At 34.0% G+C, this 16507-nt stretch overlaps 2 protein-coding genes across 5 annotated transcripts in view; one reads left to right on the plus strand and one right to left on the minus strand.

Annotated features, from left to right (window-relative positions):
- The window catches only part of ADAT2 (adenosine deaminase tRNA specific 2), a 57187-nt gene extending 45102 nt beyond the window's left edge, over window positions 1-12085 (minus strand). The window contains exons 1-2 of the mRNA XM_073894035.1: window positions 11725-12085; window positions 10738-10846 (exon numbers count right to left, since the gene is read on the minus strand). The gene's annotated coding sequence lies outside the window, so the exon portion shown is untranslated. The remainder of the gene's footprint in view (window positions 1-10737; window positions 10847-11724) is intronic.
- Window positions 1-16507, plus strand: part of PEX3 (peroxisomal biogenesis factor 3) — a 47598-nt gene that overhangs the window by 20818 nt on the left and 10273 nt on the right. Inside the window, exons 8-13 of one of the 4 annotated variants that reach the window (XR_012378602.1) lie at window positions 215-383; window positions 2702-2772; window positions 5447-5566; window positions 10003-10099; window positions 12617-12778; window positions 14023-14163. Coding sequence is in view for 1 of the 4 variants with exons in the window: in XM_025866268.2 (XP_025722053.1) it covers window positions 215-383; window positions 2702-2772; window positions 5447-5566; window positions 10003-10099; window positions 12617-12700 (541 nt within the window). In the remaining 3 variants the exon portion in view is untranslated. Of the gene's footprint in view, window positions 1-214; window positions 384-2701; window positions 2773-5446; window positions 5567-10002; window positions 10100-12616; window positions 13428-14019; window positions 16491-16507 lie in introns of those variants that run through there. The other 3 variants (XR_003206802.2, XR_003206801.2, XM_025866268.2) reach the window with 3 other exon arrangements.

Raw genomic sequence — 16507 nt, forward strand, 5'->3', positions numbered from 1 at the left:
TTACAGTGTGAATTTTCTTGTGAAATCTGCAGCAAGACTTGATGTGACTCTGTAATAATGACACTTAACTGATGGCTGATTTCTGAATCCACACTAGTGAGTTCAGTCAGCAGTTTCAGGTTTGACTAGCTCTCAGAGAGTAATCTGTTAAGAGTGTGATTAGGATGTGTTGTATAGTTTCAATTTATCCTGATTCCCTTTTCTTTGTTTCTAGCATTTCTCTTAAACATTCTTTGTCCCTTTTGGACTTGGAGCAAAAACTAAAAGAAATCAGAAATCTAGTTGAGCAGCATAAATCTTCTTCTTGGATTAATAAAGATGGATCCAAATCTTTATTATGCCATTATATGATGCCAGATGAAGAAACTCCATTAGCAGTTCAGGTGATTAATTCATAACCATTTAACCAAACCAGTTACTCTATATTTTTAAAATTCTTTTACTATCTCTTGAAATTTAGATTTCTGAGGCTCTTGAAAGGTAAGTGATTAAAAGGCCTGTATTCCAATAACTTAAATAAAACTTCATTCATTTAGAAAACAAACAGCAATTAGGACTGATTTCTAATTAGAAACATAATTTTAGATATTGAGCTAATTTTTATTGAGTATTAGTTATGTGAAAGACATTGTGATGTATGATTCATACAAAAAATGAATAAGACATATTCATTATATTTGGGGGAAGTGAGGAGACAAATTCAGTTTATGTGACTAAACCGTATTTATATGAGATCAAGTAGCAGAAGATAGAGCTGATAGCTGGGGCAAGATCGTGAAGAGTTTTATATGCCAAGATAAGGAGCTGAACTTCAGTGTATAGAAAAAGATAAATTTAACCAGGCCAGTACCACAATTACACATTCTGCTTTTTAAAATAAACCAATGAGGGCAGTATCAAAGTGGACTAAAGGAAATTTTAGTCATCCAGTTGAGAAACAAAGAAAGCCTAATCTAACAGTTATCAACTATGGTGTTGCTCCATATTGGTGTGTCCTGGGCAGTTGTGATTTAAATTATTCATTGATTAAGAATAAGAAAAATGGAGCACCTGGCTGGCTTACTCAGTGGAACATGCAGCTCTTGATCTCAGGTCATGAGTTTGAGCCCCACGTTAGGTGTAGAAATAACTTAAATAAACTTCAAAAAAAAAAAAAGAAAAATGTCAAAGATTATAGGTTATATACCTCATTTTAAAATATTGGTTTTTTTCATATATAAGCAGGTTATACCCATTCTTTACAGTTAAGAAAAGAATATCTCACTTGACAGCTGGGGTAGCCTTAAACCAGAGGCTCCTAAGCCATACCTTATGCTAGAGGCCCCATTAGAACAAAGACTACCATGGTTTTCATTGCCTGCTGTATTTCTATCCCCAAAGATAGACCTGTTTGGGTGTCCAGAGACCCTGCCTTCATGAGTAGGCCAAAAAAAGGTTGCAGCCATTTAAGGGAACCCCATGACCTGCAGGATGGAGGCTAAACTGAACAAGCAGAATAGATGGAATGGAATTAATGAAAGAAACAGGAGAAAACTTACTTACAAATTCTAATCTCAAGGAGATGCAATAAGAGTATTAAAAAAACTTTCCAAATTTTAAAATTCAACAGTGGAACTAAAAAAGAAAATTATTCAAAGAACAAGTGAGGAAAGGAATGACAGACCCAATCTTACCTGAACTGAATTAAACCCTGAAACTTTAGATTGAAAGGACACACAGAGCCCCAGTCTAGACTAGACTTGATGAAAAAAGACATATAAATTTTGATAAAATGTCCTACCAATTAAAGAAAAAAAAATCCCAGGCCTCTGGAACCTCAAAGGACTATCTTTTTCTCTGTAAATATATTCTAGAAAAAAATTCAAGAGGGGCCAAATAAACAAGGCTCTTACAAAGTAGAATTTTACTTTGACTCATTTTTTTAGTATAGTTGACACACAATGTTACATTAGTTTCATATATACAAAATAGTGATTCCGCAGACTTATACATTATGCTGTGTTCACCACAAGTATAACTACCATATGTCCCCATACATCCCTATTATAATATCATTGACTATATTCCTTTTGCTGTGTTTTTTTATTCTCATGACTTACTTATTCCATAACTGGAAGCCTTTATCTCCCACTCCCCTTCACCTGTTTTACCCAACCCCTCCCCACCCTCCCTCTGCAACCATCAGTTTGTTCTCTATATTTATAGGTCTCATTCTGCTTTTGTTTTATTCATTTCTTTGTGTTCCACATATGAGTGAAGTCGTATGGTATTTTTTTTCTTATTTCACTTAGCATAAAACTCTCTATGTCCATCTATATTGTCTTAAATGGTACAATCTCATCCTTTTTATGGCTGTGTAATATTCCATTGTGTGTCTATATAGAAATATTGTAAGAGCCAATAATTCTACTGTTGGGTATTTACTCAAGGAAAACAAAAACACTAATCTTATACATGCACTCCTATGTTTATTGCAACATTATTTACAATAACTAAGATTCTGACTCATGTTTTAAATAGTACTTATCTGTACATATGAACTTTTACAGTTTTCTTGAGTTTAAAAAACTCATTTCTTGATTGTTGATAAAACATAGACTTGTAGATTTCCCCAACTCTTGGGGTTTTTTAATGTGATTAGTTTCATCATAACTTTGTGCTAATATTTGAAACCCTAAAGTATAGCATTTTAATTTCACAGGCCTGCGGGCTTTCTCCTAGAGATGTTACAACTATTAAACTACTCAATGAAACTAGAGACATGTTGGAAAGGTATGTATACTGCATGTAACAGAAAACGTGTTTCTATTTTGAATGTACTTATGACTCTTTTTTAGCTTTTCTTAAATAACATATGCAACATAGTATCTTGTTAAAATAACATTTTGAATCTGTTCCCTGTCTTTAGGTAGGATTTCCTACCTAAACTAGTGTTTCTTTTTTTTTTTAAGATTTTATTTACTTATTTGAGAGAGAAAGAGAATGAGAGAGAGAACATGAGAGGGGGAGGGTCAGAAAGAGAAGCAGACTCCCTGCTGAGCAGGGAGCCCGTTGTGGGGCTCAATCCTGGGACTCCAGGATCATGACCTGAGCTGAAGGCAGTTGCTTAACCAACTGAGCCACCCAGGTGCCCCAAAACTAGTGTTTCTTTTATTAAGGTGATGAGAGAAACAGATTTTTTTCAAGATGCCCATGCTTTCCTCAACCTACTTCCTTAGCCTAGAGATTCTGAAATGCTAGTTGAGGGACTAAAAGATAGTTAGCATTTATATTTTGAGAAAAGCTCTCGGGTGATTCTGGTATACCCAGTGTATTAGTAAATATTTAACAACTAGCTCTGTAAAACAAACAAACCAGAAACTGAAATTGTAGCTGCAGCAGTTCTGACTACCAACTTGAAATCACTTGATACTGACTTGAGATGGGGAGAAATGCACTTTCAAGCCAGAGGTAGCCAGCTCCAGCTAATCCTCATGTATACCACATGCACACATATGTGATGTGTGTACACTCCCCCCCACACACACACATACTCAGTTTTGAGATCTACCCCCCCCCCAGTTCTCTCAGGATAGACTATAATGTCCCTAAAACTTTGAGTGATAAAAATTTCACATCTTCCCTAAATTAAGTATTACTGTTTTAAGTCACCCAGAAGACAACCAGGGTGTTAAAAATAGAGAAAGCACCAGACTATGCATTAGAAGACAGGAAGACCTAGATTCAAGTTGGGCTTTCCTGTTTATTAGCTGTTCAGCATTGGTTGAGCCACTTAAATTCTTTGAGGTAGTTTTATCATTGTAGCATCTGAGTAGTAATACCAGTCTTACAACACTTTATCTTATGTGGTTAAAATACCAAAATTTCTTTTATTCTAAAGATAATTTAGGACCATTTTCTCTAGTTGTATTTTCTGAGGAAATTATATCCTCTGCTTGTAAGATATTTTCATGATTGTGACAAAAATCAGCAAATTTGAAGGTTAACTCAGCTATTGAATCTACTGTCTGAATTCATCAAGTTCTAGTCTCTTGACTTTCTGCAATAGCCATCTGCACATTTTTTCTTACTCGGATTTCCACCAAATCACTCCACAAAATGCTAGAAAAGGTCATCAGTGATCTCTTGCCAAATCCATTCAACCTGTAATGTTCATCTTACTTGGCCTTTCTCTGATAATTAACACTGTTGATCAAGTCTTTCTTAAAATTCTTTTCTCAAGTGGCTTCCATGACAGTGTAATCTAATTTCTCTCCACATTGTCAGATTATTTCTTCTTAGCTTCCTCTATGTCCATCTTTCTATAAACATCAGTTTTCTAAGGTATTTGTTCTTATTTCATCCTCAGCTGTCCCGAACAATTTCATATTCCCCCATTCAACCACTGTCTGTATGCTAATAATTCCCAAATTTATAGCCCCTAGGCCAACACTCCCATGAGCTTGAGATTTCTAGATGTCAGAGATCAAACTAATCTCTTCAACTAGGTATTTTCTATCTTTATAGTACATATATATTATTCTTTATATCAAAGAGGTTTTGGGGCTCTGGGTGGCTCAGTAAGTTAAGCATCCAACTATTGATCTCAACTCTTCGCTATCCTTTTTGGATAGAGGATCTTAGGGTTTTAAGTTCAGGCCCCATGTTGGGCTCCACACTGGGCATGGAACCTACTTTAAAAAAAAAAAAAGGTTTTGTGAGGTACTTACATGGTGTAACAAAAAGAGCTTGGACTTTAAGATCAAAAAGGCCTGGGTTCAAATTCTAGCTCTCCCATTTACTAATTACATACCTTTGGACAAATTTCTTCATTTCTAAGTATCCAGTTTCTCATCTGCACGTGATAATAAAAGTTTCTATCTCACTGGGATGTCATGACAGAGTATGTAAAGCAAACCAATATCTGTGACTATAAGATGATACCTCTTCAAGAGTTTCCTAAAGAGGGGCACCTGGGTGGCTCAGTCAGCTAAGCGTCTGCCTTTGGCTCAGGTTGGGTCCTGATCTCGGGGTCCTGGGATCAAGCCCCGCCTTGGGCTCTCTGCTCAGCGGGGAGCCTGCCTCTCCCTCTCCCTCTGCCTGCCCCTCCCCCTGCTCGTGTGCTCTCTCTCTGTCAAATAAATAAATCTTTAAAAAAAAAGTTTCCTGAAGAGAAGTAATACTGTTATTGATATTTTTGAAAACACATTGTACAAAGTGCTGGATGATATAAGAAAATCTCACAAAATGGATGAAAATTCTCATTGCGTTGTGCGAAATAATAAGCTCTTTTTTATGCTTAATTGTTAAAGATTAACTCCTTGATATATTCTTTCAGTGTTTTAGGCTATAAAAAATAGGTTGTGACTAGAAATGTTGGTGCCTGTCAAAGATAACATAGTAACTGAATTTATTTCCTTTTCCATTGAAAATCTAAAAAGCAATTTATCCTTCTTATTTTGTATAGTCCAGATTTTAGTACAGTTTTGAATACATGTTTAAACCGAGGGTTTAGCAGACTGCTAGACAATATGGCTGAGTTCTTTCGACCTACTGAACAGGACCAACATAGCAACTCCATGAGTAGGTAAGATGACAAAAAATGTTATGTGTCTAATGAATACTCTAATAAAAGAGTGCTTTGGATGTGTTTATATTTTGTTCCAGGTAATAAAAAAAAATCTTAGAGGATAAATTTGATTGATCATTTGTCAACAAATTCAACTCCCTTAAGGCAATGACTCCATAAAAGCTCTTTCTGGATTCAATATTAAAACTTTCATTTCTTCCCCAAATTTTGCCACTATATGGAAATAAGTTGTGAAACTACCTTTCTGTAAGCCAAATTCCAGTTCTTGGGGTTTTTTTTAATTCTTTAGAATATAAAACTGAAAATGTATTTAATTACTATAAGCCATAATTGACCCATATAATTCAGTAGTTTGGTCATTAAAATAACCAGGCATTCTTGTTATAAATTCCCATTTGATGAATTATCTCTTACTTCACAACTATTCATTTTTAGCTCTTATTGCAGGATTGGGAGTATTTAGTTAGTGCAATTGTTAGTAATTTTAATCACAATTATTTCTAAGTCATAAATTAATACTGCTAAAATATATCATACGGTTTTATTATATCCTTAGCTCAACATGAATATTTTGGGTCTCCTAGTAGAATTTATACTCTTTTAAGAACCTGTTTTGTAGTTTTTTATTAAACTCAGATAATAATAAGTACTAAACCAATGTTTACTGGCTATAAACTAGTCCATTAAAATGAAGAGAAACAGTAAGTGATATGCAGTATATATGTGCAGTATCCAATTTAATTCTTAAATACATACGGCAAGAAATTACTCAATTCTCTGGAACCCTTCTTTATTGTATAAAAAGAATAATTTCCAATTAAAATTGAGGATATGGAATACTTAGAGCAATAACATTTATTTTCTTAAACAATTTAAATATCCCCCTAAAATTTTTTTAGGATTTCTTTAAGTTATACAAAAATAAATTTCAGCCCCTATATACTCCCTAAATCAAGGTGCTCCAATTAATAAAAGTTGACTATAATTTCTACCTAGTAAGGTGTTAGTTATTTCCTGAGTAGTGATAAAGAATTGTAATAGTTGTTTTAACACCAATACTTGACCTTATACCCTAAAGAATTACAAAAGTTGTGTTGTAACCACATCAGCCATTGATGGTCTTCCTTTTTGAACTCCTACAGTACTCCATACTTTACTTTCCCATACAACCTACGTTTTTCACCTAGAACTGGAATCATATTCTTCAGTTACATTTTAAGCCTCCTCTCAAGGTCAGAGACTATCTAATGCCCTTTCATATTTCATTACATACACTAGGTATTCAGTCGGTATTTCCTGTCTTAAGTTTTTTCTCTTCTGTATCGGTAATCAACTTCATACTCCATGATTCAATACTAGAAATATTTCCATTATGCCTTGTGTTATTCCTTTCATTTAAAATGTAGTGAAAGTTCTAGCCATCACAGTAAGTCAAGAAAAAAGATTTTCAGTTTTGGCAAAGAGACAAAATGATCTAGAACCCTCAAGAGAATCAACTGAAAAGTGATGCTAACTAATACAAGCTCAAATTATATATATGTGTGTGTGTATGTGTTATATATGTGTATATTCCTGATATATACTATATATATAACATATACACATAATATATTCAAGAAATTATTGAAAAAGTAAGCAATAAATAAACTCTCCTTATAAAACATATAAGGTGAAATTATTAGAATAATATGTTACTCATAATAGATAAACCAATGGAATAGGATGTAAAATCCAGAAACAGGCTCTAAAATATACAGGGAATTAGTACATTAGGGGTGAGGAAGAGATGTATTATTTAGTAAATTATAAGACAGAGTAGTCATTTTACAAAGACTAATGTAAAATAATAATAAAGTTAGACACTTATGTACCACACACATAGCCAAAAACATTAAGGAGGTTTAAACAATAAAAACAAATGAACAGCTGAATATTTGTCAGAATTCAAGATGGAGAAAGTAGAGAACTTTACAAAAGACAGTGATAGGTTTGGCTGTAAAATGTAAAACTTACAGATCAAACAAGCTTTATTAGCTTTATAATTGGTATTAAATGCAATGATATGTTGGGGGAAATGTTTGCAAATTGTATATATTATACAAAGAGGTTAATAGCATTATGGACATATCAGTTAAGGAAGGAAACACCCAAAGAAAGAAATGGTCATAGACACAAACAGATAACTCAGAAAAGAGAAGTAGAAGTGCCAATTTTTCCATTCATCTAGCATCTATTTGTTGTACACCTACTATGTATCAGGCACTGTACTAAGTCTCTGTCCTCATGGATCTTACAATAGAAGAGAAATAGACAATAAACATAATTGTACAAACTGTGATAAGTGTTAAAAGGAAAAGAACATTGAACATATGATAAAAGTATTTGACAAACATGGAAAGTCAAGCAGCTTCCTTGAGGAAATAATTTGAACTGAGAACTAAAAGATGAGCATCTATTAAATACGGCCTTGGACTGGAGTGGGGCAGTTGACATTTAGGGCAGAAGCCACAGGGCAAAGACTTTGAAAAGAGGACCATGGTACACTTGGGGACCTGGAAGAAGCTGGTGTAACAGCTGAACAGCTGGAACTAGGAAGAGGGGGAGTGTGAGATCAAGTTGGAGAACTGAGCACGTAGAGATTATGGTTGTCAGCTTGAGTGCTGGAGAACCACTAGAGAGAAGTGGCAGGAGAGTTACATGATGGGATTTACTCTGTAGGATCACTTGGATTGCTCTGTGGAAAAGGAATTGAAAAAGGAGAATTGGGGTGGGATATAGCAGTGGATGAACGAAGACTTGTATTAATTGATTCAGCAAGTATATATTGAGCACATACTGTGCACCAGGCCCTTTACTAAGTACTGGGATAATACAGTGAGTAAAATAGACATGGTGTATCTAACCTCACAGACATTGTATGATAGCGGTGTCTTCAGTTTCTGTTGAAGAAAAATTAATGTACAAAGAGAGACATCAAATAAAAAAAACTTGACAGATTTTGAAAAATGCCACCATAAAGGACAATAATGCATAATTTTCTCAGGAATACATAAATCTCTCCACTCCTTTTTCTTTTTATGCATTGCCTCAAATCTCAGCATAGCATACTGTTTAGACAAAATAGCTTCAGCATTTTCATGGTGTTTAAAAGGAAATTTCTAGTGTAGCCTCAGGTATATGAAGTATTGCATTTAATGTAATAAACCTCAGTCTATAACCCACACACAAAAATTATTTCATCATTGTTTACAAATTGTTTCACATTGAACAGTCATTATATCATCCATAATCACACAAACATTCATTTATTCCCCAAAAAAATGATTGTTGAGCACTTACAAGTTAAAAGGTCACTGCTATAGTCCAGACAAGAGAAACTGCTTAGTCTGGATTAGTTTTGGCAAGGGGAGAGGTAGACACACTTAGGAAATATTTAGGATTGTGGGGGGATTCGATATAGTCAGGATAGAGAAGTGCCAAGGTAAAAAGCCCAGGTCTCCTCTTATACAGCCAGATAGATGATGGTGTAGTTCACTGGAGTAGGGAGGAGAAACATTCAACATTGCTAGTAATTGAGAAAAACACAGACTAAAGCTGTAAGAAACCATTTGAGCTATCAGACATACCAAGATTTTTCTAAAAGCTGATACTTGTTGTGGAAAGAGGCATAATGGAGAAGGTTTTCTCACACACTGATGGGGAAGCAGAGGACATCTGTCAATATACATTATAAACCTTAAAAATATTCATAACCTTGGGGCACCTGGGTGGCTCAGTCAGTTAAGTGTTCAACTCCTGATTTGGGCTCAGGCTGTGATCGCAGGGTCCCGAGACCAAGCCCCACCTCAGGCTCTGCCCTCAGTGGGAGTCTGCCTGGACTCTTTCTCACTCTATATCCTCCCCCAATTTGTGCTCGCTCTCTCTCTCGCTCTCTCTCTCTTAAATAAATAAGTAATAAAATTAAAAATCATACCCTTTGACCCAGTAATTCTGTGTTAATACAAAGAACTGTTTAAGGAAAATTAGGCAAAAACTTAAATGCCCAACTCCAAGGAGCTAGATCTAAATTGTCACAGCTAGAGGATTATCTTTATAATCATTAAAAACTAGATTAAAACTTTAGAAGAACTTTAATAAGATGCAAAAATGTTCATAATAATAAAAATACAAAACAGTATTGCTGAGGAGGTTATATAGTCTTGTGTTTAAAAGACACACAAAATAGCAAGATATGTATAAAAATTACTGGAAAAAATTAACCATGATGTCAGTTACAGTTGTTATTTCTAGGGGGTAGAATTATGTGTGATTTTTATTTTCTTCTTAGTACGTTTCTGTGAGTGTTCTTCAGTGACTGTATTGTACTATAATTAAAATGTTAAGTTCCCATAAGGTAATTTCAGAAAATAATTATTACTATGATGATTTTTCAGTCTTTCCAGTGTCAGCCTGCCATTAGCTAAGATAATTCCAATAGTAAATGGACAGATCCATTCAGTTTGCAGTGAAACACCTAGTCATTTTGTTCAGGTAAGAAGGAAGTTTGGGGGTATTATTAAAAACATTGTATCTTTGGTTGTGGTTATATTTATCTGAAATAAAATTACATTTCTCTCCTGTGGTATTTGTTCAAAGAAACCAGAAATTTAAAATCACATGTAGAGTATGGTAGAATGCCCCATGAAAGCAGCAGTGTATCATGGCAAATTTATGAGGTTGGGAATACCTTTCTCTGGGTTACAGTCCAACACCAATTAGCCTGCATTTTTAGTCCACATACATTCTGGTGGTCAGTTGAACTTACTGTGTTAATATTTTGCATTAAACTATTGGTAATAAGATTGAGCTGTAAGATTAGTGATCCAGTTCCACAAATTTTGAGGAAAACTAAAAAATTTTTGTGGAGAAGTAAAGCATTTTAGATTTAATAAATATGACTATTAATAGTGCACCAATAATCTTCTGAAAAGCTGCATAAGACAGTACTACCTATAACTCCATCCTTTCTTAGAAAAGCATTTTGGAATGCATTAAGACTGATTACTATTGAAATAGTAACTTTGAATCCACATAGTTTTTTTTTCTGAGTCACTTGCAAACTTGGATTAGAAAACTTGGTTTAGAAGACTAAAATTTGTATTAGAAGTAAAAACTTGTTTGCGGGGTACCGGGGTGGCTCAGTCAGTTAAGCCTCCAACTCATGATCTCAGTTCAGGTCTTGATCTCAGGGTCATGAGTTCAAGCCCCATGTTGGGCTCCACACTGGATGTGGAACAACTTAAAAGAAAAAAAAAAGGTAAAAACTTGTTTGCAATACACCTCAATTCGAAACTACTGCAGTAATGGACACTAAGAAAACTCTAAAGCCTAAGTGTCAGGATGGCATCTTCTCAGTACCATGTGTCTCAGACAAGTTAGATTGTCTTCCTTGTATTTTCTACTTGGGAATGTGAAAAGCACTGAGACTACAGACTACTACTTCTTTCTGTGTATAGTATCATCAGTTTGTCCTTTACGTGTCCTTTACATGCTTATTTTCCCTTACTGTTCTCTTTTGTCTTCTGTGTCATCTTTCTCACCCGTGACAGTTAGACATACATATTGCAGAAGGAAGAGTGAGTAAGACTGATCTCATTTTAAAGTTTAATTTAAGCTTAATTTTTTAATTAAAAACTTGGTTTAAATTTTTAATTTAGTATTAATTTTCATATGTATATCAGTGAGAGAAAAAAGGTTGTAACTTCTGGCATTTAAACCTTAACTTTACCTTTCTCCACTTTCATAAAAGTCTCTGGCTTCATCAGTAGGCTGTTCATCTTGGCAACAAGTGGGAAATACAACCAAGCATAATATACATGTACTACATTAATTAAAATCTGAATAATTGATAACAAAAACGAAAGATTTCAATCTAATAAAAACACCAATTATATTGTTAAAGTTTTTGAGCATGACTGAATGTAGATTAAACTGATATACTACACTATTGATTGACAAGACTCCCACCAGTTCTTTTAACCATAATTTCTATGAGTTAAAATGCCACATTGCCTTCAGAGAATTTAATCATTAATTTATTGAGATCAAGACTTGTCTATAGCTCACTTGGGGTTTTCTGATACTTAAAAGAGAACACAAAGGACAGTTTCACTTACTGTTTCTCTCATGCTCACAGGGGCACTCAAATGCTTCTGTGTCATGGATCTTTTCACAATCCAGTGAAGCCTGTGGACCCCTTCTCAGAATAATGTCTATAAATGCATATTACAAAAGACATAGGTTTTAAAGAAAACCAATTGCATACAGTTTTCAAAATGCTTTTTAAAATCAAAGTTATGAAGAAGCAGCATTGCTTTTTAGTTCACGCATTAAATAAGCTATAACAGCAGTTCATGCAACTTCCACAACTATCATACATGAAAATGTCTGATTTCTATTGAAGACAAAGTCATAGGCCATGCTAGTACTATCACAGTTGGTTGGCAATTTCCTAATTGAAAGAAATACTAGATTTTAGTTAAAGGTTAATGAAAATAAAAATTTTTTATTTTTACATTTATAAATCTCTTAACCCTTGTTCTAAAGTGTCTATGTGCAGTTTATGTATGTGTATGCAATAATATATGACATGCTACATGTATTCTATGTTAGATCTTCTAAAAAAGTAATATACCTCACAACCATGTTATGACAGCTTCTAACGAAAGTACCTTTAGATTTGTATCTTTAGTACTGTAATCATTTATTCAACAGGTAACGTATCTAGCCCTTGGCACACATAAAAGTCTATCTGAAGACTGTTTGGGGTCTTCTTCTCAAAGTCACACTTGAATACTTACCATACTCACCAGCCTTCACATAAGAACCAAAACAATAAATATCTCCTAGAATTTACTATAAGAAAAAATATTCCTTTCATTAAATGATTTTCTTTTTGGCCTTAATGCCATAAAACTTAGAGCTAAATTCATTGCTCAAATTACAGATATGGATTCATATTATCTATTCTTCTTACAAATTGTAATGTTTTACTGTCATCTTTGCTAGGATCTGTTGATGATGGAGCAAGTGAAAGACTTTGCTGCTAATGTGTACGAAGCTTTTAGTACTCCTCAACAACTGGAGAAGTGATTTCTTTTCCTTCAAGAAAAACTACAATGGAATTCATTTACTTGTAAAAATACGCTGAATAAATCAACTATATATAGGGTAATGATTTGTTACCAAAATGCCTAATAAAAATATATTCTTAATCAAAGTCTTCATTTCATAATAAAATAGATTTATTTGGCATCTTAATATTATTTTTTTAAAGTCACCAACAGACTAGTTTTTGTGGGCATATCTGAGTGTACACAGTGCAAATATTTGTTACACCGTGGATACTAGTTCCAAGCGGACTATAAAACTAGTGTAGATCCTTTTTTTAATATTATATGAAATATAATATGCATTAATACTGAGAAAAAATCTGAGAAATAAGTGTGAAGTTTAGAAAAAATGTACTACTTAACTAATAAAGTTCACTGGGCTGCAGAATAGATGAGGAAATCAGACTTTTCTCCAGTTACTCTTCAAAGGTATAAATTATTTATCTTAAATAAATCTGATGAAGGACTTTTATTTTTATGGAAATCAGTGAATTTAACAACCATCATCAGTAATTTTTTTCTTTACTATTGTTAACAATCCTTGGAAATTAGGTATTGATTCAGAGGCTAAAATTGTGCTGATGCAGTTTACTCAACAGCTATTATTAGCTACATAGTTTCATTCATTTTTATGTAAATAATTTTAATAACTTTGTATTGATTTTGAGACAGTAAATATCTTATTGCAATAAAATATTTTAGTAAAATATGGTTTTGTTGAGTTAATACCTTACAGCCGTTAATTTTATTTGTCCCATAGCATTTTTTGCTGTTATTTTGGGAGAATATGCTAGTTTTCAAGTTTTATTTTAACTGGTAATATAATTGATGCTTTCTTTTAGCTTTTTTGTTTAGAAAAAATAAATAGCATTTCCTTCTGAAAAGAAGTAATTCATTGTCTCTAGTTAAATCTATATTCTGTATTTATAAGGGTAATTAGGGCAGAAATAAATGAATCATCAGTATATTAGATACATTTTCAGTAATAAGAGAATATTTTCAGTGATATCGCTTTATGTTCCTCCAACATAACATATAGCTAAGTAGTAGAAGGTACAAAATGAATTGTGAAGTCTCTTCTAAGGCGAGGCAAGGCCCAAAGTCAACCCTTAGGGAGTCTATGTCTACAGTGTTTAAAAAAAGAAAAGAAAAATCAGATGTAAAAGTGGTGAGGAGAGCAAATGCTTCTCTTCAAAATTTGACAGAATATAGTGATACTATTTTCTAATAGGGTGACGGAAAAACTGCATTTTGGAAAATTAGTGAATGTGTATGTAATAGGGCATGCATCTCTTCCAGCAGTATTAACCCAGGATTTCATCCAAGGAATATTTGAGACTGAACAGGTGTGGCCTTATAAATGGATCAAAATCTGGTCAGCTGAAAATTTTCACCTGGAGTCCTCTACATCTGTGGAGTTGTGGCAGTTGAAGAGATGACAAGGTAAAAACCACATGTATTTGAAGCTAATTGACATTACAGATTTGTCTTCAACTAGTACAGTAAGAGCCCTCTTGCCTGGGACCCTTAGTTGTTTGGTTCATCCAAAAGGTCACTTGAAACAGGGTATCACACAAAAAACTTATTCTTAGGGGCGCCTGGGTGGCTCAGTTGGTTAAGCGTCTGCCTTTGGCTCAGGTCATGATCCCAGGGTCCTGGGATCGAGCCCTATGTCAGGCTCCCTGTTCAGTGGAGAGTTTGCTTCTCCCTCTGCCCCCTCCCTGCTCATGTGCATGTGCATTCTCTCTCTCTCTCTCTCTCTCTCTCTCTCACTCTCTCTCAAATAAAATCTTTAAAAAAACCTTATTCTTACATATTTTAACTTAAAATATAAATATTCTTTGTCAATTATTTAATTTAGGACCCAGGTCTTTTCTTTTTAGTATAGGTCTGCTTATAGGCGTCCTCTAATTATCTTTCTTGTATAAATCATATGGATTGCATTACATTATATAGTTGTGAATCAGGGATACAGAATTTTTGTAGATTTTTGCTATATTTTCCTCCAGTCTTTTAGAACTGTTTCGCCCACAATTAATTTACCAATACCTTTAAATTAAAAAAAAAACACACACACTTTTTTTTTAAGATTTTATTTTTAAGTAATCTCTACCCAATGTGGGGCTCAAACTCACAACCCCGACATCAAGAGTCACATGCTCCTTTGACAGCCAGCCAAGCTCCCCTAAAAAAAGCAACACACTTTTATCTAGTCTTTCCAAAGTTCAGCTTGCTTTTTGCAGACACTACAACTCTTCAAACTCATGTTATGACAGTTTGTATAATCATGATAAAAAGTTCAACTGGCATAATCAGTTTGTTTGATAACTTTTAATTTCCTAGAGCCACTGTAATGAATTATAACTAATTGAGTGACCTAAAACAACAGAAATTTATCCTCTCACCATTCTGGTACTTGGAAGTCCAAAATCAAGGTGTCAGCAGGACCGTGCTCCCTCTTGCTCCCACCTTGCTTCCTTAGGGAAGACCATTCAATCCTTTTTTGGCTCTCCCAGCTTCTGGTGGCCCAAGTGTCCCTTGTCTTATAGCAGCAAACTCCAGTCTCTCAGTCTTCACGTGGCCTTCTCTGTGTGTCTGTTTTCTTTCTCTCTTACAAGGATACTCTCATTTAGGACCCACTTACGTATAGTATGATCTTATCTCAACACTTAACTTTAATTACATTTGCAAAGACACCATTTCCAAGATCACGTTCTTGGCTTCCAGGTGAACATGAATTTTTGGGAAATACTATTCAACCCACTATAGTCACAAACTCAACTCAGCTTGGTAGACATATGTTGCAACAAGTAGAAATCGAAGTAAAGGGTGTGCCAGACAGAAAGAAGTCTATTAACTGAAAGCATGTAGCTTGCCCTAGGAACCAATCATCTGTATGCTTTTCCAAGGAGATGGAGAGCATCAGTTAACCCAGTAAATTGGCTGAATGGAGATTACTTAAAACTGCTTCTACTTTTTCTCCTTCAAACTTGTATAAATGTTTGTTACTATGTATATATAAAAATTTGATAAGACCATTTATTTTATTTGCTTGGAAGGTAGGAAGATTTTATCTAACCAGGTCTTTCACTTACAAAACTGAAATGAACAGAAGGCAAAACGTCTGTCTTATCTTCTGTTGTCTTGAATCATATTCAGTTGAATAGCCTGATCTTTTAGAGTAATTGTGTTGCTTGAATATGACACTCATAAGAAAATGAGATAGAATCTTATTAAAGTGGTATCCATATTTAAAATATCAATGTCTACATTATTCAGTCTAATAATCTAGTTGGCTTTGCCTTCAATATTTCTCTAGTCATTAAAGGAAAATCAGAAGGTACTGAAATTCAAATCAGGCTATTTTGTACCTATTTAAGAACTCTGGGAAAAGGATTATTTGATGGGAGGATAAAAACTATTGGCTTTGGTAATGAGAGGTCTGATTTCTAATTATCCTTACTATAGTTCTTGCCCTCATATCACAGATATTTTTTTATATAGTTGGGTTAAATGCTGAACTGTATTTTGTCATTTAGCTCCCTCATAGCTACCAAATAACTAAACTTCCAGTTTTTGTTTTTGCTTAGTATAGTGTTTGGGATCATATAAATCTATCCAAGCTGGATCTCTAATAAAATATTAATTGGGATTTAGAACTATTAACATATTTATATATGTAAATACTTTGGCATGGTTTCAAAAATTGGTGATTTTAGGAACTTCAACAATGCGTAATTTTTTTAAAAGTTTTCAATGTTAGCATGATTTTAGGAAATAAATATGT

This window comes from Callorhinus ursinus, unplaced genomic scaffold (genome assembly GCF_003265705.2).
Source record: "Callorhinus ursinus isolate GAN/ISIS: 27379988/994484 unplaced genomic scaffold, GSC_fseal_2.0 scaffold6, whole genome shotgun sequence".
NCBI classification, from domain to species: domain Eukaryota; kingdom Metazoa; phylum Chordata; class Mammalia; order Carnivora; family Otariidae; genus Callorhinus; species Callorhinus ursinus.